The sequence below is a fragment of the Giraffa tippelskirchi genome, chromosome 14 (genome assembly GCF_054371585.1).
Source record: "Giraffa tippelskirchi isolate mGirTip1 chromosome 14, T2T-mGirTip1v1.2.pri, whole genome shotgun sequence".
NCBI classification, from domain to species: Eukaryota; Metazoa; Chordata; class Mammalia; order Artiodactyla; family Giraffidae; genus Giraffa; species Giraffa tippelskirchi.
Window position 1 is genome coordinate 69,714,223 of NC_137288.1, and position 22,788 is coordinate 69,737,010.

The following is a 22,788-nucleotide window of genomic DNA, read 5'->3' on the forward strand; positions in this document are numbered from 1 at the left end:
TCTGCTGGCAGCGCCCACCTTTCCTCTCATTTATCACCAACTGCCCTTCTTGTCTTTTCCTGTGGCATCAAATTGCCAGTTACAGTCAGCTCGTTCATACTTTGCAGCCTCCCCCCACCAGATGGCGCTAAGTCCACCCCACTCTTACCCTCCCTCCTCCTGACAGGGTTCAGACTCAAACTGGGCGCTTCACAGAGACTACAATCTTCCAGATGGGGCGCCCCTAGCCGACTGTTGAATCTGATTGGTACTGTCAACCCCTTCCTTCTTTGCACTCATTCCAGCAAATCACCAGGCAAGACCCAAGTACTCACAGCCAAGATAGTGACTCTACTCCCAATGCTGGGCCTATAGTTGTGTAAATACTTTGAACTAACCCTATGAACTTGACTAGACCCTCAAAGATGGAATCTATACAGAACCACGCAAAGCACCAACAGCATGCCTGCATGCATGCTAAGTCACTTCAGTCATGTCTGACTCTTTGTGACTCTACTCTGTCCATAGAATTCTCCAGGCAAGAATCTAGAGTGGATTGCCGTGTCCTCCCCTAGATGATCTTCCCAACCCAGGAACTGAACTCAAGTCTTACATCTCCTGCACTGGCAGGTGGGTTCTTTACCTCTAGCGCCACCTGGGAAGCCCTCTACATTGGAGGAATGGATGTTAAAAATGGTGATGAAGGGGAACCTCCTGGTAGTCCAGTGGTTAAGACTCTGAGCTTCCAATGCAGGGCCTGAGGGTTCAATCCCTCTTCCGGGAACTAAGATCTTACATGGCCTGCTGCCAAAAGAAAAAAAAAAAATGGAACTGGTAATAAAGGGAGATTGGTCTGACTGTGGTATATAAAATGGATTGAGGGGAGACTGCAAAAACAGGCAAACCATGTGGGAATGTGATATGATCCCAACATGAGATAAGGAGGTATATTGGCATTAGGAATGGACAGATGGATTTAAGCCCTAATGGGAGATTAACAGGATTTGGTAGTAACTCCACACGGAGCGACAAACAAAAAGTGATACGCAGATGGCATTTCCTAGGCAGGGAGGTAAGGCCATGTGGGAAAGCAGCTAGGAGCTTGGTCTTCCAATCCAAACAAACCAAAGTTTAAAGCCCACATCTACTGATTACTAGCTGTATGACCCTGGTAAAGAGGCTTAATCTTTCCAAGCCCCGATTTTTCTTCTATAAAATGGCAGAGTTATGAGAAATAAGTGAAATGTAAGGTACTTTTAATGGCGCTGGCAAGAAAATACACATTCAAGGAAAGTTAACCATCATCCTTTTCCCTCTGTTCCATCTACACATCAGAGATTTTCCCAAAGGAAGATGGTACTCTATTTTCCCATAGAAAACTGACCACTGGTTCCCCAAATGGTTCAAGCCAAAAAAAATATAACAGTGTGTTTCGGTATTTACCATGGTCATAGCTGCTCATCATGAAACTTCTCTGACAGATGAATCAGGCACCTAGCTGACAAATAATAATCACATTGACAAGAAGGAAGCCAGGTTCATGTCACAGCATGATTTATTTGCCCTTAGTGAGAAACTTTCCCTGCCAAATTGCTTTCTTCTTTGGAAACCACAAATGGAAACCTTAAATTCACCTCCTCCTATTCAGTGAAAAACAAAACAAGTTCAATACTAAAGCTGTTGTTTGGGGTTGAAGTTGATCAACTTTGTTATTGTTATCAACAATCCTGGCATATGTGTATTGTATCATATTATATTTTCAAGAGTATAAGTTGATATCTACATTGGCATCATTTTAAAAGTCCTTAACTCACATACCACTGACCAAAGTCCAAGCTTTTCTTTCTGTATTAATACCAATACCACCTCTGATCACACACACAGTCACTACCCTCGATGTGAGAAACACAGTTCAGTCTTTTCCTGAAATTTTACCTCCTGGTTTTGATTAACTGAAAAGAGCCAAGACAACGTTTTGATAAATGGCAGGAGGCAGATTGTACTAAGACGTGCTCTTCTGGCCAAGGAATGGCCTCGATCTGAGAACATAAGATAAGAAACAGGAAATGAAAAATGAAAATAAAAATCTCCCCCAACTGTAAAGCATATTAATAGTAAATAACCTTCTGGAGATTGTTTCTCTTTAAACATCAGAAAATAGGCTCTTGGTGACTTCCTGGCTAGATGAGCATAACTTTTTATGAGAGACAGGACCAGGATCCATGTAAATTTAGAATAAAGCTGAATAAATCACAGTTTCTCAGTGAACACTCTCTTTCTTTCTTCCTATCTTTCATTTGTTATTTCCCTTCAGTTAATAGAGATTCTATCTCCACAGAAAAGAATTTTGTCAAGTATATTTTAAAAATTTATTTACATACTTATGCACTCAACATTTATTTTTAAATGCCTATTATAGTTGAAATGACTGGAACACGTTTTACTTTTTCTCTCTTTCTGTCCTCCTTATGAGATGACTAAGGAATATATAGAGGAAAAGGCCACAGAAGTGTGACTATCCATGGAATTTCCTGGTGGTCCAGTGGTTAGGATTCTGGGTTTCCACTGCAGGAGACACTGATCAATCCCTGGTTGGGGAACTAAGATTCTGCGAGCCACGCAGCTTTTCAGGGAGAGGGTCGGGGGAAGAGTGAGTATCCACTAGCAACTACCTGAGAAAATGGAAGAATGTCAATCCAGAGAGAAGAGATCCCCTGAGAATCCCCACGTTCACTGTAAGTGAGACGACTTTTCCTCCTGGTTGCCCTGGATGATTCTAGTTTATGCTTATGTGCATGCTCAGTCACTTCAGTCGTGTCTGACTCTTTGCAACCCCATGGACCATAGCCCACCAGGCTCCTCTGTCCATGGGATTTCCCAGGCAAGAATACTGGAGTGGGTTGCCATGCCCTCCTGCAGGCGATCTTCCCCACCCAGGGATGGAAACCACATCTCCTGTGTCTCCTACATTGCAGGTGGATTCTTTACCACTGAGCCACTGGGGAAGCCCAGTTTATGCTCATATTCCTGGAATAATTATTGATAGGGGTCCCAATCAATCACCAGACATGTCCCAGTTTGGAGATTAAATTATATGGTTTCCATATGTAATTTCATTTGGGAAAATCCAAGATTTGTGTTCAGAGTAAATACTTATTCTTTACTCCTCATGTCTCCCACAGGTAAGAGTATTTCCATACCACACTCCAGACAGCAAGTATGGGAGAATACTTCTGGCTTCCCTCTTCTCCCTCTGATATTCTGGGAGTACCAGACCACCTTATTTGTCTCCTGAGAAATCTGTATGCAAGTCAAGAGGCAGCAGTTAGAACCAGACATAGAACAACATACTGGTTTAAACTTGGGAAAGGAGTATGACAAGGCTGTATATTGTCATCTTGCTTATTTTCCCTATATGCAGAGTACCATCATGCGAAATGCCAGGCTGGATGAACCACAAGTTGGAATCAAGATTTCCAGGAGAAATATCAACAACCTCAGATATGCGAGTGATACCACTCTAATGCCAGAAAGTAAAGAGGAACTAAAGAGCCTCTCGATGCGGGTGAAAGAGGAGAGTGAAAAAATTGGCTTGAAACTCAACATTAAAAAAATTAAGATAATGGCATCCAACCCCTCATTTCATGGCAAATAGATGGGGAATAAGTGGAAACAGTGACTGATTTTATTTTCTTGGGCTCTGAAATCACTGTGGATGGTGACTGTAGCCATGAAATTAAAGACACTTGCTCTTTGGTAGGAAAGTTATGACAAACATCACTTCAGATCAGTTGCTTAGTCGTGTCCAACTCTTTGCAACTCCACGGACTACAGCATGCCAGGCTTCCCTGTTCACCAACTCCTGGAGCTTACTCAAACTCATGTCCATTGAGTTGGTAATGCCATCCAACCATCTCATCCTCTGTCGTCCTCTTCTCCTCCTGCCTTTAATCTTTCCCAGAATCAGGGTCTTTTGCAATGAGTCAGTCATCAGGTGGCCAAAGTATTGGAGCTTCAGCTTCAGCATCAGTCCTTCCAATGAATATTCAGAACTGATTTCCTTTAGGATTGACCAGTTAGATCTCCTTGCAGTCCAAGGGACACTCAAGTCTTCTCCAACACCACAGCTCAAAAGCATCAATTCTTCGGTGCTCAGCTTTCTTTATGGTCCAACTCTCACATCCATACATAGCTATCGGAAAAACCATACTTTGACTAGATGGACCTTTGTTGGCAAAGTAATGTCTCTGCTTTTTAACATACAGTCTAGGTTGGTCATAGCTTTTTTTCTAAGGAGCAAGTGTCTTTTAATTTCATGGCTGCAGTCACCATCTACAGTGATTTTGGAGCCCAAGAAAATAAAGTCTGTCACTGTTTCCACTGTTTTCCCCATCTATTTGCCACCAAGTGATGGACCTGATGCCATGATCTTAGTTTTATGAATGTTGAGTTTTTTATGCCAAACCTACACAGTGTATTAAAAAGCAGAGACACCATTTTGCCACCGAAGTCCATATAATCAAAGCTATCATTTTTCCAGCAGTCATGTACAGATGTGAGAATTGGACCATAAAGAATGCTGAGTGCCTAAGAATTGATGCTTCCAAATTGTGGTGCTGGTGAAGACTCTTGAGAGTCCCTTGGACTGCAAGAAGATCCAACCAGTCAATCCTAAAGGTAATCAACCCTGAATATTCATTCCTGAAGCTGAAATTCCAATACTTTGGCCACCTGGTGTGAAGAAGTGACTCATTGGAAAAGACCCTGATGCTGGGAAAGATTGAAGGTGGGAGGAGAAGGGGACGACAGAGGATGAGATGGTTGGATGGCATCACTGACTCAATGGCATGAATTTGAGCAAGCTCCAGGAGATAGTGAAGGACAGAGGAGCCTGGTGTGCTCCGTCTATGAGGCTGCAAAGAGTCAGACAGGACTTAGAGGCTGAACAACCACTTCTGGCTTCTCTCTGCTCCCTTGAGTTCTCCTCCAAACGAAAGAGAGCGGCCAATGGGAGACGGCTGAGCCAACTGCTGAGGCTGAGAGAAGGGGCTGAATGGGCTTGGCTCTGCTTTGGGCAGCAGGGGTTTCTGGCAGACTCACGCTCACACAGAGGGCACACTCTGGTCTGCTGGTCACTCTGTGGAGCCTGCAGCTGCCCTTTTGTCTCAGTGCCAGGTTGAATAAGGAATGATGCCAGTTAACCCAAGGGGCCTCAGATCCACATTCTTCAATCAACTTAATCAGTAAAATATTGACATTTTAATCTCTCTTTTTTTTTTTTTTTTGTCTCCTATGTCTTATTTCTCATTTGGTTCCAAGTTTGGGTAGAGATGTTTATTGAACTCCCAAACTCTAATGTCTTGGTACGTTAGCTAAGGACCCTGAGGCATGGGCACAACGGATAACCTTGTGGATTGAAATAAAATACGGAGATTGATGCTTCTGTTCTGAAAAGGGCAGGAAGCTCAAATTTTAGCCTTGGGGTGGGGTAGGGGGCTGTATCCTGCCTTAAACTACAGACGCACAGCTTGATCTAATATTCCAAGGGGATTAAGGCAGGGATTAATTCACCAAAATAAGTTTTTGAGCCCCACAAGCACTCAATGGAAGCAAGCAGAGCATCAGCATACAGATCTTTCAGACATTCTTCCGAGCAAGTATGGCAAGGTTTACTCTCCACCGTGTGGTGAGATTTACGGGTATGCTCTGCCTGTTCGGAGGAGACCTGAGATTTCCTGTGTTAGTTAGAAGGGGTGTGAATTGTTCTAATTAGGCGATATGTCAAAAGCCACTTCTCCAATCACATTATCAGTAATAAAGCTCTTCTTATTCTGTTCTCCATTTGCGTGCCTCGGTCAGTTTCAAGCTCAGAAGAGGAATAAAAGGATATTATTATCTGATTCCCCCTCTCCATTACCAATAACTCAGGTGTCCGACAGATATGCCAGGAGTCTATCATTTGTAGAATTAAAAAATATTAATTGTAGGTTGAAAAATCTCTCCCACCACGCAGTTTGCAGTCGCCCTCTCAGAGTCTTACTAATTATGAAAGAACAGGTGAGGGTCACTGGATAGGCAATGAAAGCATTAAACATGAAAGAACAGAGAACAAACCAAGCAGATAAAGTACCTTTAGAGGAAGAAAGACAACAAAGGAAAGAGAAAAATTTCTTTAAAAGTCATTAGGACTTTCCTGGTGGTGCCGTGGATAGGAACTCACCTGCCAGTGCAGGGGACGCGGGTTTGATCCCTGGTCCAGAAAGATCCCATACACCACGGGGTGGCTAAGCCCACAGCCCACAACTACTGAGCCCTCGTGCTGCAACTACTCAAGCCTGGGGGCTTCGAACCCGTGCTCCACAGCAAAGGAGCCACTGCAATGAGAAGCCTGCACATTGCAACGGGAGAGTCGCCCGTATGCAGCAATGAAGACACAGGGCAGCCAAAAATAAACAACAAGTTATTTTTAAAAAATCATTAAAGTGCACAAAAACAAAACAAAAGATGTTGCATTCATGATTCATGTCAATGTATGGCAGAACAAATACAAGATTGTAAAGTTAAAAAATAGATAAATAAACTAATTTTAAAAAAATAAAATAAAATAAAATAAATAAATAAAAAGTATTAAAGAAAAAAAAAGAACAGGAAGCAATAGAAAAAGAACTTTTGAAATCAAAAGAAAACATTTTTACAAATTAAAGCTATTGTAGCAAAAACCAAACATTCAATAAAGTTATTGAGAGAGAGGCTGAGAAAATCTCCCAGAAAAAAGGAATGTGAAAATGAAGAAGCAGAAAATAAGAAAGAAAAAAAGAAAAGTTTAGATTAGTTTGGAAGGTACAAAATCTTAATCATAAGAGATCCAGAAAGAGAGAAAAGAAGTAACTGTAGAAGAGGAATTACAGAGAACTAATTCAAGAGAATTCCCTAGAACTGAAGGACGTGAGTTTACAGATTCAACATATCTCCTGAGTGACCTGGCTAATGAATTTATTTAAAAACACCAAGGAAATCACTGTGAAAATTTAGAACACTGGGTACAAAAATGAGATCCCGAGACCGTTTAGACATGGGAAAACACACACACACACACACATCTCACAAAAAGACAGGTTTCACAACACAACTCAATAAGCTAACAGAAAATGAAGAAATTCCTTTGAAATTATGAAAGAGAATGATTTCCAACTAAGAATTTTATATCCTGTTCACATGTCAATCAAGTAGGAAGCTAGACTAAAGACCTTTTCAAATATTCAAGGTCCCATCTTATTCACCTCCCACTTATTTCTCAGAAAGCTGTGGGAGTGTGAATTTCATCAAAATGAGTGAGGTAATCAAGAAAGATGACATGGGATGCAGGAAGTGGGATGAACAAAGGAGAAGAGGAAGAATAACGGGAAAGGGAGATTCTGGGATAACAGCTTTACAACCGGCCTTGAGAGCAGTCTCAGCTGCAGGAGCTGGGTGAAGGGCTCTGGAAGGGCTGTCTCCAAAACAAAAACAGAAAGAAACTGAAATGTGCTTGAAATTACGGAAAGGAAATGTATTCTGCTGGCGGAGAGTTTGGAGATAGATTAATGATACAAAGAAAACTAAGCAAATGAAAAAAAAATAGGCAGTTAGTATCTCCAAGAAAAATAAAAAGCTGTACAAAAAGTATATTACATGACTCATCTGTGCATATAAATGTTGATTTAACCAAAACTTATCACATGCTTATAGTGGTGAGAATAGAGGTGTGGAGAAAAGAAATGCTGAGGAAAGGAAACAGTTTAACAGCAATAAATATTAATCTTCCAAATGAGGACGTCACTAGGCAATATGCAAAAATACTGAATATGAATTAGTAACATAAGAATACATAAACACATTAAACTATGAGGAGAAATAGTAGGGAATTGCTAAAATAGGTGAAAATGATTTATCTAAAGATTGAAAAATCAATATTGAAAAGAGGTAGGCAAGGGGTATGCTGGGTTTTATTTTTAGCAATGTGACTATTTGCCTTTTAAACTGTGCTCATATATCAGTTTGTTTTTTTTTAAAGTATAAACTAAATCAACAGCTTGCTTTCCTGGACTAAAGTATAACTTGCTTGTATAAGAGACTGGTTTTCATCCAGTTTTTCAAGTATTCCCTCAACACTTCTCCCTCTAAAACTGATCAAAACTGCTTAATAAGAAATGAAAAAAAAGAAAGAAAACAAAAATGGGCAACATTGATTCATTTATGGAATTCAAGTATCTGTGAAGAGTTTACTGTAGTTGCAGTTGCCTGGTGTACAATCCGTGAACAAAAGTGAAGGAGGCCCTATCTTAGCACAGCTTAGTATTCCTTACAGAACAATACCAGCCAATAACTGGAAAGAAAAATGAAATTAGAAAACAATCACGATTTTGCAGCCTCCTTGTGTGGATTCAGGCAAAGGTCATCAATGGACAGTAAAAACATCAGTGTAAGATTATTGGAGAACTTGTGATCCACACAGACTCAAAGGACCACTCGCATACTGCTTCCTCTTCACAAAAGGAAAATACATTCTTGCCTTGAAGAGACTTGGTAAACATCACTCCAGGAAAGGGGTCAGACTAAATGTCAATGTGATGGGCCCCAGATAACATGGGGAGGAAGCATCCAATATCACCAATGTGCATGGTCGGCAAGAGTATTTAGCTCAGATCGAATCACAAGAAACCAGTCAGACAGTTTCAGAATAGAGGACCTTCTCCAAAACCAATTGGCCTGGATGCTTCAAAATGTCAATGTCGTGAAAAAAGCAAAAAAGAAATGAGAGGCCTGTTCTTGATTAGAAGAGACTCCGGAGGATAAAGACAGCAGTACCACGTGAACCTAGACTGAATCCTGGATCAGAAAATGGAATAGCTACAGAGAGACATTTTGGGACAATTGGGAAAATCTTAATATGGATTGTATATTAGATAATGTTAAGGAACTAATGTTCATTTTCTTAGGAACAACATTCATGTAATGTTTATGTAGGAGGCTGTGTTACTCTCAGGAGACACAGGCTGAATAGTTAGGGGGTAAAGTGTTATGATGCCAGCAACTCATTTTCAAATGTTGCAGCAGAAATAAGAAAGTGTGGTAAAGAATCCACCTGTCCATGAAGGAGACACAGGAGGTGTGGGTTCGATCCCTGGGTCAGGAAGACCCCCGGGGGAACGAAATGGCAAGCCACTCCAGTGTTCTTGCCTGGAGAATCCCGTGGACAGAGGAGCCTGGCGGGCTGCCGTCCATGGGGTTGTAGAGAGTCAGACACGACTGAACACAGGAGAGCTAACGTGTGTGTGTCGGGGGGTGGGGTGGGGGTGGCAGTGAAGGTGGGTGGAGCAATAAAGCAAATGTGGTTACATGTTAACAACTGCTGAATCTAGATGAAGATTATATTTGTGTTCAGCTTTTCAGTAGGTTTAAGATTTTTCCAAATAAAAGTTGGGTGAGAAAAAAAAAAAAGCACCAACCATGGCAGGCTACTGAAAGCACCCTGAATATGAGAAAGTTGAAAAGGGCAGAAGACCAGGATCATTTGAATGTCAAATGCTCTCTGTTTTTTGAAAGCAGTGATTTCTACATTGTTTTCCATTTCTAAAAATTTCCTAAATTCCAGCACAACAATTAACTCTACAAGAGTTCCAAAAATGCCTGACTGTTTCCATATTCCAGGCAAGCTTTTTCTGGGTACCAAGAAAAAAAAACCCACCACACACACAAAACAACAAATGCTCCCTGCCCCCACTGAAGAAGAACAGGAGCTTCTGATGGTTGAGCGAAAGGGACGACTGTCCTTCAAGAAGCACACAGGACCCCGGCTCCCTGGTTTCCCCCGCGGTCAACTCAGAACGTGGCTCACCCCATAAGGGATGCCCCGGGAAGGAACTGCGGGCCCTGGCCTGCAAACAGAGGAAAACACGCTCTCCTCTTCTCAACGTTCTTCCTTTTGAGCTCAAAACTCACCAGCAGATCGAACCTGGTCAAAATCCATGCAGTCTGAGTGTGGACGACTCAGAGAAAGAAGGCTCCCACCCCATAAAAATGATTTCAGGGTTACAGGACAAGTTTTCTGAGGACAATCTGAGAGAATCGGTCACTTTGCCAGGAAATGAACAACTATGTGGCAATTTAATGACGGTTCCTCAGAGGGCCAAAGAAAATGGCAACCAGATGCTCCCCACCGCCACGAGAGGCAGGGAAGGAGGAAATTGGCCGTAAGGAGGGCATCTCTTTCTGGGAAGGTTGTTCAGAGGCTCTGGGCATGTCTAGAGAACCCGAAGCCCCCTCAAGGTGATTCAAGGCTTGGTCACAAGTGAGTTTAAAAGAACATTTATTTATCTAGTTAGCCAATTGGAGCTTTGAAAATTTTAGTTGATACAGAAAATTCCTAAGTTTTGTTTAATTTAACCACTCGATACTTCATTTTTCTAGTTCCTGTTCTTTTTTTTTTAAACCCACCCACCAGAGAAAGGGGATGCCAAGATCTTCTTTCTGTAGAGAATGCAAATGTTCCCTCATCACAACTATCCCTGCCACAAGCGATATGGCAGAAGTTCATCCTGAAGCAGTGAGTCAACCTCAGTGGATCCACATTCGACTTGGAAGGGAAACACGGGGTGGGGTTGAGATAAACTGGGACCTGGGACCCTTTACTTCAGTGGACAGAGGTCTTCTCAAGCAACAGAAAGCGAAGAAATGATAAGGGACTAAAAACAGCTGCAGGCTTGGGCAGTCGGGGCAATTATAAACAATAAGATATTAAAAAGCTTCCCCAGTGGCACCAGTAGTAAAGAACCCGCCTGACGGTACAGCAGACTTAAGAGACACGGGTTTGATCACTGGATCGGGAAGACCCCCTAGAGGAGGGCATGGCAACCCACTCCAGTATTCTTGCCTGGAGAATCCCGTGGACAGAGGAGCCTGGCGGGCTACAATCTATGGGGTTGTGAAGGGTGGTGCACGACTGAAGCAACTAGCACGCACCCACACAAGATACAAAAAGACCCCAAACTAAACTACCACTTCTGAGGTGCCAGGAGAGGAAGCAGGGCACCAAGCCTGATCCCTGCACGCAGCGTCCCCAAGGGACAGGCAGTCCACCTCAGCCACCCTTCTGCCAGAGCCCCTATCTGCCTCCACGCTCACCCCTTTAAGGAACCCGCCCGACCCCCTCAGAGAGTAAGCAGCGTCCCCTGTTTCTTGCTTTCACTCCCCTGTGCTGTAGCACAAGCCCCAGCAAAGCCTTGCTTGAATTCTCATCTGGCCACTTAGCAATTCCTATTGATTGAAGAGTCCAAGGACCCGGGTCAGCAGCAGAGTGATAAAGGGAACCTTGTTCTGGGGCCCATCGCCTTGGCCTGGCTGGGCCACTGATTAACTGCGGCTTCAGCAAGTCATCTCACCCCTCTGGTCCTCGGTGTCCTACCTGTCAAATGGTCCAGGGGTCAGCTGACCTTAGCCCTCAGCCTGTTTTTGTAAAGTTTTATTGAAACATAGCCATGTCCTTTCATTTACATATTGGCTACCTTCTCAGTATGACAGACTAGCTGTAATGGAGATTCTGTGGTTCACAAAGCCTCAGATGTCTGTCTCTAGCCTTTTGCTGGCAGTTAATAACTCTTGAACTAAGACAATTTCTTAGGTCCTATTTCCTAAGCTGCTGCTTTTTTTAAAAAAAAAATTGAAGTACAAGGGCTTCCCTGGTGGCTCAGATGGTAAAGAATCTGCCTGCAATGCAGGAGACCCAGGTTTGATCCATGGGTCAGGAAGATTCCCCTGGAGTAAGGAAATGGCAACCCACTCCAGTATCCTTGCCTGGAGAAACCCATGGACAGAGGAGCCTGATGGGCTACAGTCCATGGGGTTGCAAAGAGTCAGACACGACTAAGCAACTAACACTACTACTTACTATACTACTATTACTACACTTGATGTATATTATAATGTTACAGGGTTATAGTATAGTGAGTCACAGTTGCTAAAGGTTACATTCCATTTCGTTACTGACCAACTAAATGAAAGACCCTGATGCTGGGAAAGATTGAGGACAGGAGGAGAAGGGGGCAACAGAGGATGAAATGTCGATTGGATGGCCTCACTGACTCAGTGGACCTGAATTTGAGCAAACTCTTGGAGACGCTGAAGGAAAGGGAAGTGTGGCATGCTGCAGTTCATGGGCTTGCAAAGAGTCAGACATGGCTTAGAGACTGAACAACCATTTCATTATTATAAAATATTGAATGTATTCCCTGTGTTGTAGAATATATGCTGTAGCTAATTTTATACATATTAATAATAGTTTGTACCTCCTAATCCCCTCCCCCTACTTGCCTCTCCTCCCTCCCCTCTTCCCTCTGGTAGCTACTAGAATAGTTTGTTCTCTGTATCTCTGAGCCTGCTTCTTGATGATAAGAATCACTTGGGGGACTTAAAGTACAGATTACAGGCCCTGTCTCTGGAAATTCTGATCTAGTAGATCTGATCCTGGGTCCAGCCCGCTCTATTTTTAATCAGCCTTCTGTTACCTTCAGGCAAAGTCATGCTAAAAGTGTCCTTCAAGTTTTCAGTTACCTCAATGCGTTTTTGACTGTGTTTTCCCCTGTGGCTGTATCTTTCTAATCACGTGATTCTTGATAAGCAAGGCTGATTGGCCAGGGTAAGAGGATGAAGCTGGACATGAGGATGACACTGAAAACATGCTTGGGGAAGAGGGGGAATCTCTTGGGAGTAAACATCCTCCACATGTAACTCACCAAGTATGAGACACACGTGCAGCTAATCAAGAGCTGGCATCCTCTCCCGGCTGGAGCGAGCTGCGTTCCTCTGTAACTGCGCTCTCTATAACCGACCTCAAGAAAGCTCTCTCTTACTCTTGTCAGGGAGCACAGGGGTTCTAACACACAGGTTACAGGTGAGAAGGAAAACGTGATGGAGACAGTGTGATGAAAAGATTGAGGCTGATTTTGTCCAGAGGAGAATTTTCCATGGAACAATCCCACCATCAAAGCGATCAGACTTTCTCGGCACAGGACAAAGCCGGATAAAACGCGTTCATGGCATGAGGGCAGAAGCTGAGAGGCTCCCTGGAGCTCCTCCAGGATTTACGCTGCCACTAACTTGTTTGCTGTTTGCTTTGGGTTCATCTGTTCTTCTCCTGTTCGCCCACCCCCGACTTTGTCGTTTATGCCAGGCTATCTCTTGGGACAGTCACAGCGTTCCAGAAAGCCTTCCTAAGTCACCTCCCCCGCCCTCCCAACCCCTGCACCTTTCCCTTTTCAGCAAAACTAGAACCTCACGGGCCGGTTCAGCCTTCCCCGGGCAGTTTTATATCACGTGTGTCCCCAGAGGTTGAGGAAGGCAAGGATCCTTACACACTAGGGCACGGACATTCCTTTGGGGTGTGAGGAAGCCACGGAGGCCACGAGGAAGCCAATCTGAAAAACCCCTGGGCCGTGCATTTGGGCGGCCCTTTTATCACCCGGACTTCTCTGGCGGCTCAGATGGTAAAGAATCTGCCTACAGTGCAGGAGACCCAGGTTCAGTCCTTGAGTTGGAAAGATCCCCTGCAGGAGGGCATGGCAACCCACTCGAGTACTCTTGCCTGGAGAATCCCATGGACAGAGGAGTCCGGCGGGCTACAGTCCACGCGGTCACAAAAAGTCAGACTAACACATGCGCATGGTTATCAGCGGAGAGGTGATTCTTTCTGTTGGGCTCCCAGCGCCATCTCCTGGCTTCCAGCTAACAATGGCCTTGCCTCTAGAAGTGCAGAGATTCCCCAGAGCAAGAAATGGTCAGCTAGGGCCGCCTGTAAAAGATCCCCGAGAGCAAATCCTTACTGAGCAGTCCTCCCCATCTGAGGTTGACTTTTGGGTCTTGACACCAGGGGGCGCCGCTGAGGCGAGGGTCCATCCTTCCACCACCTGATCTGCCTCCCTTCAGTTAATGACTGACTTTCCACCCATTTCAGAACACAAGCGCTCCCCCAAAACCACCTTAAAATACTCATCTCAGTCCCTGGCACACACAGGTAACTTCGAAGCACTGTCTAGTCATTTTTTGGTACACTACACATAGCAACAATCTAAATACACAAAAATTGATTTTGAGCAGAGAATTGCAAACCTGGGCAAACAAATTCTGCCAAGATATTTGTTCTGAGACCAAAGAAACAGACAGACTGGGAAAGGTAAAATGAGCAGCAAGGAAATAGGAAACAAAATGGGTAATGCTACTCACAGAGATGCAGCTCCCATTTTCTGAAAGCATATTTTGGTTGATTGTTCCTTTGACGCTTCTTTAAGATTGGGAACAAATAATGCTCTAGAGAAAAAATAAAAATAAAGTCAAAGGAAACCAGGCCATAAAGCAACCATTTTATTCCATAAAAAGGAGAATAAAAGTCAGCTTGAGCTGTTTGGGGCTCTGTGTCCTGTTTTCCAAGTCAACGATGCATCTTTAAGAATACATAAATGAGTACAATTCTTGTATTATAAATAGGTTTTTTTGTTGTTCAGTCGCTCAGTCATGTTCGACTCTGCAACCCCATGTGCTGCAGCACACCAGGCTTCCCTGCCCTTCACTGTCTCCCAGAGTTTGCTCAAAGGCAAGTCCGTTGAGTCGGTGATGCCATCCAACCATCTCATCCTCTGTCGTCCCCTTCTCCTCCCGCCTTCAATCTTTCCCAGCATTAGGGTCTCTTCCAGTGTATCAGCTCTTCGCCTCAGGTGGCCAAAGTATTGGAGCTTCAGCTTCAGCATCCTTCCAATAAATATTTATGGTTGATTTCCTTTGGATAGACTGGTTTGACCTCCTTGCAGTCCAAGGGATTCTCAAGAGTCTTCTCCAGAACCAAAATTCGAAGCATCAATTCTTCGGTGCTCAGCTTTCTTTATAGTCCAACTCTCACATCCATACATGACCATTGGAAAAATCATAGCTTTGACTCTACTGACCTTTATCAGCAAAGTGATGTCTCTGCTTTTTTTTTTTGGTTTAAAAATTTTTTATTGAAACATAACTTTTTAAAAATAGCACATTTACCGAATATATTTAAGGCTAATTTTTTGCAAAATAAGTTTGGTTTAAAATTTTAGCATTTATTGATACTTTTTTTTACCTTTTAAATTAGTTTATCTATTTTTTAACTTTACAATATTGTATTTGTTTTGCCATACATTGACATGAATCCACCATGGGTGTACATGTTTTCCCCTTGCATAGCCCCCCTCCCACCTCCCTCCCCATCCCATCCCTCCTGGTCATCCCGGTGCACCAGCCCCGAGTGCCCTGTATCATGCGTCGAATTGTCTCTGCTTTTTAATACACCGTCTAGGTAACCCTCCCCAATCAATTACTCCCAACACACACACACACTCACACTCACACTTAGAATCAGAAAAGGACTGAGAATTAATCAGATATGTTAAGTGTGACCCAGCTAGAAAAACAGTGGTCTGGTTTCTCCTGAGGTTTTAATTCTGCAGTAGATAGAGCCTTGCTTTGGAGGAGAGAACACTGGCAACTCCGGTGTGCCCATCTCTTAATCCATGACCTTCACCCCAAAGCATTCTTGTTAAAAATGAAGACTCTGAAGCAGACATAGTCTGTGTGACCTTGAACAGTCACTTATGTTGTCTGTCTCATCCTCTCATCTGTATAACAGGGATGAAAATAGTATCCACTTCAGTATGTTGTTAAAAAGCTAGATAATATAAGGGACTTCCGGTGGTCCAGTGGTTAAGGTCCGTGCTTCCACTGCACGGGGCACAGGTTCGATCCCTGGTCAAGGAACTAAGATCCTGCATAGCGTGGCCAAATTAATAAATAAAGTAGAAAAAAATCATTAAAAAAAATAACTAACAAAAGCTAGATTATATAGGTAATAAATTGAGAACAGTGCTTGGTGTGTAGTGAGTGAATGTCACATCAAGTTCACCCCGCAGATCAGAGTTTCCATTTCTTGTCTCGGTGGCCAGTTTGATGTTTTGTCACCCTGGTGTTTGGACTGTTTGCTCTCATACATGAGATGACCCCTCGCCATCCCAGGTTGAGCTTTACCTTCACAGCAACAATCAGCCCCTCCTCTACTTTTCTTGGAACACTCAGACACGCTGATGAGGGATCTGAGAGGGAAAGTGGGCTTGTAAAGGAGTCTGCAGCATTTAAGAGTCTCCATCCTGGAAGACATCACAGAGCTGCCAGTTGACCCATCTTGGACTCTGGGACCCACGGGGCTCTTACCCAGGGAGATAACGACCCCCACCAGGTGGCGCTACTGGTAAAGAAACCCAGCTTCCAACGCAGGAGACTTAAGAGACCTGGGCTCCATCCCTGGGTCGGGAAGATCCCCCTGGAGAAGGGCATGGCAACCCACTCCAGTCTTCTTGCCTAGAGGATCCCAAGGACAGAGGAGCCTGGCGGGCTGCAGCCCATGGGTCACACAGAGTCGGACACGACTGAAGTGACTTAACAAGCACACTAAGTTTAAACCATTTGCAGGCGGGTGTTCTGAGGCTTACTATCAAGTCACTCTGATACAAAAGCATTTTGCAAATGTCCCTGCAAGAGCCTGGTGACACCGTTTCTTCTTCATCTTGATTTCCACTGATCACTCAGGATGAGCCACTTCTAGGCATCTTGCTAAATTTAAACCAGAGACCTAGGTCGTCTAGACAGGCAGGCCTTCCGCCTGCCAAAGGCATCCACGCACATCAGCCTCGAGAGGCAACAGAGCATGGAAAAACAATGTTTTAACTAGCTATCTCCACACACCCCAGACCTTCACACATCCCCAGGTGAAAGATCAAACTTGTCTTTTCACAAAAGCCAAAGAGAATTCTGTTTAGTGCTACCAAGGACTGATCTGAAATAAACCATCTTTAAAGAGATGAAAATTCCAGGAGAATCTGCGTGCTCACTCATGTGTCTGTAGGTGGCGGTGTAACTCCAGGTGACAGTATTTGTGAAAGTACATTTGTACCCTCCTGCATTTGTTTGCTCCATTTTGTTCCTGGAGAGTTTCTGTGGCGCTAACGGTGAGAATTCCTGGAAGGGCAGTGGGCACCCAAGAGGGTGACCTGCCCTCCCCCTCCCCCAACCTGGCAAGAGTCACCCGCCTGCCTCCTCTCGCAAGAATTAAGTAAATTCTAGCAGCTGGGCTGTGCTTCCCTGGCGGTAAAAGATTCTGCCTACCAATGCGGGAGACCCAGGAGATGAGGGATCAATCCCTGGGTCAGGAAGATCACCTGGGGTAGGAAATAGCAACCTGCTCTAGTATTCTTCCCTGAAATATCTTATGGACAGAGGAGCCTGGTGGGCTACAGTCCATGGCCTCACGAAGAGTCCGATGCTACTGGGCACAGTCACAAGCTGTCTGTCTACAAATTAGGAACCCACCCATCTCTTTTTTCCTTCTTAGTCAACAATGTTTTGTTGTTTTAGAATTAGGCTCGGAGTTAAGTGAGTGCTTTTTGGTCCCATTGTAATTCAATCTCATTCTTATTTAAATCTAAAGTAAATTTGCAAAGCAAAAAACCCAATCTTGCCCAGCTAAAATCACTTTTGCCAACAGACTGCTTGGGAAGAACAGCAGAGATAACAGATAGGAAGCAACAACAACAAAAACAAGCTATAAAAACAAGCTAGTTGCTTGGTGCACATCTGATTTCTGCAAACGGCCTCCTTCTAGGCAAAAAAAAATCTGGCTTCCCAACTGAGACACCTCGATTGGAATTTTGGTTCACCTCCAAAATGTTTTATCTTGTGACTTCAAAGGGGGCATTAGGAAACTTTTGGGGGGTAGTGGAAATATTTGCCATCTTGATTCTGGTGGTGTCTCTATGACTGTATTCATTTGTCAGAATCCATAGAACTGTACAAGCTGTACTCAAGATTGCCGGGAGAAATATCAACAACCTCAGACATGCAGATACCACCACCCTTATGGCAGAAAGTGAAGAAGAACTAAAGAGCCTCTTGATGAAAGTGAAAAGGGAGAGTGCAAAAGTTGGCTTAAAACTCAACATTCAGAAAACAAAGATCATGGCATCCAGTCCCATCACTTCATGGCAAATAGATGGGGCAACAGTGGAAACAGTGAGAGACTATTTTTTGGGGCTCCAAAATCACTGCAGATGGTGACTGCAGTCATGAAATTTAAAGACCCTTGCTCCTTGGAAGAAAAGTTATACCAACCTAGACAGCATATTAAAAAGCAGAGACATTACTTTGCCAACAAAGGTCCGTCTAGTCAAGGCTATGGTTTTTCCAGTAGTCATGTATGGATGTGAGAGTTGGACTATAAAGAAAGCTGAGTGCCGGAGGATTGATGCTTTTGAACTGTGGTGTTGGAGAAGACTCTTGAGAGTCCCTTGGACTGCAAGGAGATCGAACCAGTCCATCCTAAAGGAGATCAGTCCTGAATGTTCATTGGAAGGGCTGATGCCGACGCTGAAACTCCAATACTTTGGCCACCTGATGCGAAGAGCTGACTCACTGGAAAAGACCCTGATGCTGGGAAAGATTGAGGGCAGGAGGAGAAGGGGACTACAGAGGATGTGATGGTTGGATGGCATCACCGACTTGATGGACATGAATCTGAGTAAGTTCCGGGAGTTGGAGATGGACAGGGAGGCCTGGCGTGCTGCAGTCCATGGGGTCGCAAAGAGTCGGACACGCCTGAGCGACTGAACTGAACTGATAGAACTGTACACATAAAAAGAACAAATTTATTAAATGTAAGTTATTGAGCGTAAATTTTAAACCTGACTTTAAAAAAAGAACATTTAGTACTTATATTTCACAGACCCAAACCCAGTCAACTAGAATGAAGTCATCTTGCTCTCTTTTATAAAAAGAGATTTTTTTTAAATGCCTTTTTACCTCTCTTCTGTTCTGTCTCCCAAGTCTCTCCCAGGAAATAACATTTCAGATGTTACAAATGTGAGCCCACTATGAAATCCTTGTGAAATGAACATTTATTCTTTCTTTTAAAAATCTAACTTGGGTACAAAACAAGGGGATGGGGGGGCGGGGTCATGAAATGAGTATCATTACACAGACAACTGTCTGAAAACAGGGCCTTCCCCTACAGCCATTCATTAATCTAGCATACCTCTGAACCAAGGCCTTAGCATCATCGAGCTTTCAAACAATCGGAAAACCGCTTATCGTCTCTATTTCCAGTTTCCTCAGCTGTAGAGTCCCGGGCTGACTCCATCAGTCTTCCATGTGCCTGCCCCACGGCCGCTGGTGCTGCGGGGAGCACAGCGTGGAGAACCGTGAGCCTGCCGCCCACAGCTTCTGGGGGCAGTGGTCCCTCATAGTGACTCCCGACAAGTGCCCATCTTGGAATGTCCTACATGACAGTCAGCTCCCTGTGGGTGGGATCCGCTTGTTGCGTTCTCTTCTGTATCTTTAGTATGTGGCCCAGGGGAACTCAGAAGGCTTTCAGTAACTGGGGTTACAAACCAATGAATAAATATACATGACTTGTAAGATCCCTTGCAGCTCTAAGGGCTTCCCTGGTGGCTCAGGCGGTAAAGCATCTGCCTGCAATGGGGGAGACCCGGGTTTGATCCCTGGGTTGGGAAGATCCTCTGGAGCAGGGAATGGCAACCCACTCCAGTATTCTGGCGTAGAGAATTCCATGGACACAGGAGCCTGGCGAGCAGTCCACGGGGTCGCAAAGACTTGGACACGACTGAGTGACTAACACACACGTTGCAGCTCTGAAGACGGAAGGACAAGGTAGTGGACTCTAAGCCAGGCACACTGTCCCCACACAGTGGGTTCCCCTGCTGGGTCTTCCAGAGACCCTGTTACACAGGTGTTCCACTCCACTGTCTCTCATTGGGTTTCCTTTCTCTAGCCTCAGATTTAGATTGTAATCCTGATAAAAACACCCTCAGGCAGTATAAAACATTAGGCTGGTTAATAATGTTCACATTTCTCTGCATGAAAGCTCCGGAGCATTTTTGTTTTTTAGGGAAGGTGAAAACTGGTATTGTCGAAGGTCATGGATGGAATGAGGTGAAGACTGGATTGGTTTCCAGGGAGATGGAAGTGCAAATCCTCCTGATTTCACAAGTGTGCCCAGGGCCTGCCTTGCCCAACACGCCCATCTTGAGTTTAGCAACTCCAGATCAGTCTCACTGTCTCCGTAACTCACAGACTTCCACATACATGTGAGCAGCTTTGCTTCAGCGTGTTCAGTGGATCCATCTGCAGTGTATGGGTTCATGACTTTAAAAATATATTCCCATTAGACACCCCCCAATTAAGATAGAATATTTCAGTCAATCCAAAACATTTTTCATGTGTCTCTTCGAAGTTAATCCCAGACCCAGGGCCCCAGGTGAGCCTTGATCTGTTTACCATCCATGTAGATTTGTTTCTTCCTTTATAATGTCACATAAATGGACATGCTTATTTCACACAGTATGATGTTGTCCCATGAATTGGCTGTTCATTCCTTTTCATTGATGGGTAATATTTCAGCATGGCTTTTGGATTAAGAAAAATGTGCTTTTGTTTATTTACAGTTTAAGTAACCAATTTTATTTATTCTGCTTGATTTTAAATATAGCATTACTTTTTTTCATAAAAAGGATACTTGTTCATTTATTTATTCAAAAAAATACAAAGAAGAGTGTTCCCTGGTGGCGTCGTGGTTAGGGTTCTGGGCTGTCACAACTGTGGCCGAGGTTCCACCCGTGGTTTGGGAAACGAGATCCTCCAACGTGTGGGGCCAAATAACGAGAACAAAAAGCAAAGATGATAAAAGTAACCTTCAATTCAAACGTTTAGAGACAGCCACTGTGAATGTTCTAGCATCCATTCTCGCAGGCACATACCAATACATCTTCCTCTGTAGTACACATACCAATACAGACATATATTGTCAATAAATGGAGTTACAGTATTTATTGGCTTACAATCTCCTGTTTTCACTCAACAATTTATGGATTGTCAAATACAGAATCTATAATATTCCATCAAGTACGGATCTATAAGATTCATACATACCGTATATATGAGCCACATTTATTTGGAACATGGACCATTTTCAATTTTTCCTTTTAGACTATGAATACTCTCCTGTATACATCTTTTGACTTTTGTGTGAATTGATCCTTGATAAACTCCCAGTGATAGGATTCCTAGGTCAAACAAAATTAACATGCCGCATATTGAAACCTATTGCCAAAGTATCTTCTCTTTTTTTCCATTTTTATTCCTTTATTTCTGGCTGTGCTGGGTCTTCGCATTTGCTGCGCGGGCTTTTTCACCTCTGGCTACCCTTTGCTGCTGTGTGCAGGCCTCTCACTGCCATGGCTTCTCCTCTTGCAGAGCACAGGCTCTGGGGCGCTCCAGCTTCAGTAGTTGGGCACGTGGGCTTCGTCCTTGTGGTTCTGAAGAGGAAAAGTTAAAATTTTGCATAACCTCCTGCTCCTTCTGAGTCTGTAACCCAGCTTGCTCCTTACAAAGTCTGGATCACGTAGGTCTCAGAAAGTGGGGAGTCACAATACTAGAAACTGGAGCTTTTCTCGCTCACCCCTGTTCTGCTCTTTGCAATCGCCCAGCCCCTGCAAACCCGCAAACCCGCTTAATCATGCCTCTCTGTGTATAAAAACTCTGTAACCCCTTTGTCCCAGGCTCAGAGCTTGGAGTGTTGACTCCTCTGGGCCCGCCAGTGTAATAAACCCGAGTTCTCCAACGCTCCGAGTGTGGGGCTTGGTTTCTGCAACAGTTCGTGGGCTCTAGAACACGGGCTCAATAGTTGTGGCCCCCAGGCATGTGGGATCTTCCCGATCCAGAGGTCAAACCTGTGTTTCCTGCACTGGCAGGCCGAGTTCTTTACCACTGAGCCACCAGGGAAGCCCCCAAAGCGTCTTTATGAAAGGTTATATCCCTTCCACTTCCAGAATAGTGCTTGCCTGTTCATTTTTCATCTGCCTTTCCTGGGCTTGGGCAACACTATAAATTTCGCCAATAAGTAAGAATTAAAAACAAACCAGCAAAGCTTCTTATAATGTGTGGGTGGGGGTCCCATCTTATTTTGTGTATTTTTTAATAATCTTCAAATTATGTCTATGAGATGATTCGAAGGCTAGATATTTCGTAGCTCTGGTTTTGCACCCTGAAGTGGGCACCAATCTGTTCCTGAAGGTGTTTCCCAGAAGCCGCGTCTTCTCCTCTTGGCCCACTGACTCTGTTTGGCCACTAGAGGGCAGAGATGCAGCAGAAACGAAAACTGGGACCTTCCAGAGAGGGACGGAGACCCTGAGTCATTAGACAAGCCCAACCCAGGCTCCAGCTACTTGAAGTGATGGGACCAACGCCACGATCTTAGTTTTCTAAATGTTGAGTTTTAAGGCAACTTTTTCACTCTCCTTTTTCATCAAGAGGCTCTTTAGTTCTTTGCTTTCTGCCATGGGAAACATTGGAAACACTGAGAGACTTTATTTTCCTGGGCTCCAAAATCACTGCAGATGGTGACTGCAGCCATGAAATTAAAAGACACTTGCTCCTTGGAAGAAAAGCTATGACCAACCTAGACAGCATATTAAAAAGCAGAGACATTAGTTTGCCAACAAAGGTCCGTCTAGTCAAAGCTATGGTTTTTCCAGTAGTCATGTATGGATGTGAGAGTTGGATGGTGAAGAAAGCTGAGTGCTGAAGAATTGATGCTTTTGAACTGTGGTTTTGGAGAAGACTCTTGAGGGTCCCTTGGACTGCAAAGAGATCCAACCAGTCCATCCTAAAGGAGATCAGTCCTGAATATTCATT

The 22,788-nt window shown here is 44.0% G+C and overlaps 1 protein-coding gene across 8 annotated transcripts in view; it reads right to left on the bottom strand.

The window, feature by feature from the left end:
• CCBE1 (collagen and calcium binding EGF domains 1) overlaps window positions 1-22,788 on the bottom strand; it is a 401,394-nt gene that overhangs the window by 276,305 nt on the left and 102,301 nt on the right. For all 8 annotated transcript variants that reach the window (XM_081563022.1, XM_081563021.1, XM_081563030.1 and 5 more), the window contains one exon: window positions 14,236-14,319. In XM_081563022.1, coding sequence (XP_081419148.1) covers window positions 14,236-14,319 — 84 coding nt within the window. The remainder of the gene's footprint in view (window positions 1-14,235; window positions 14,320-22,788) is intronic.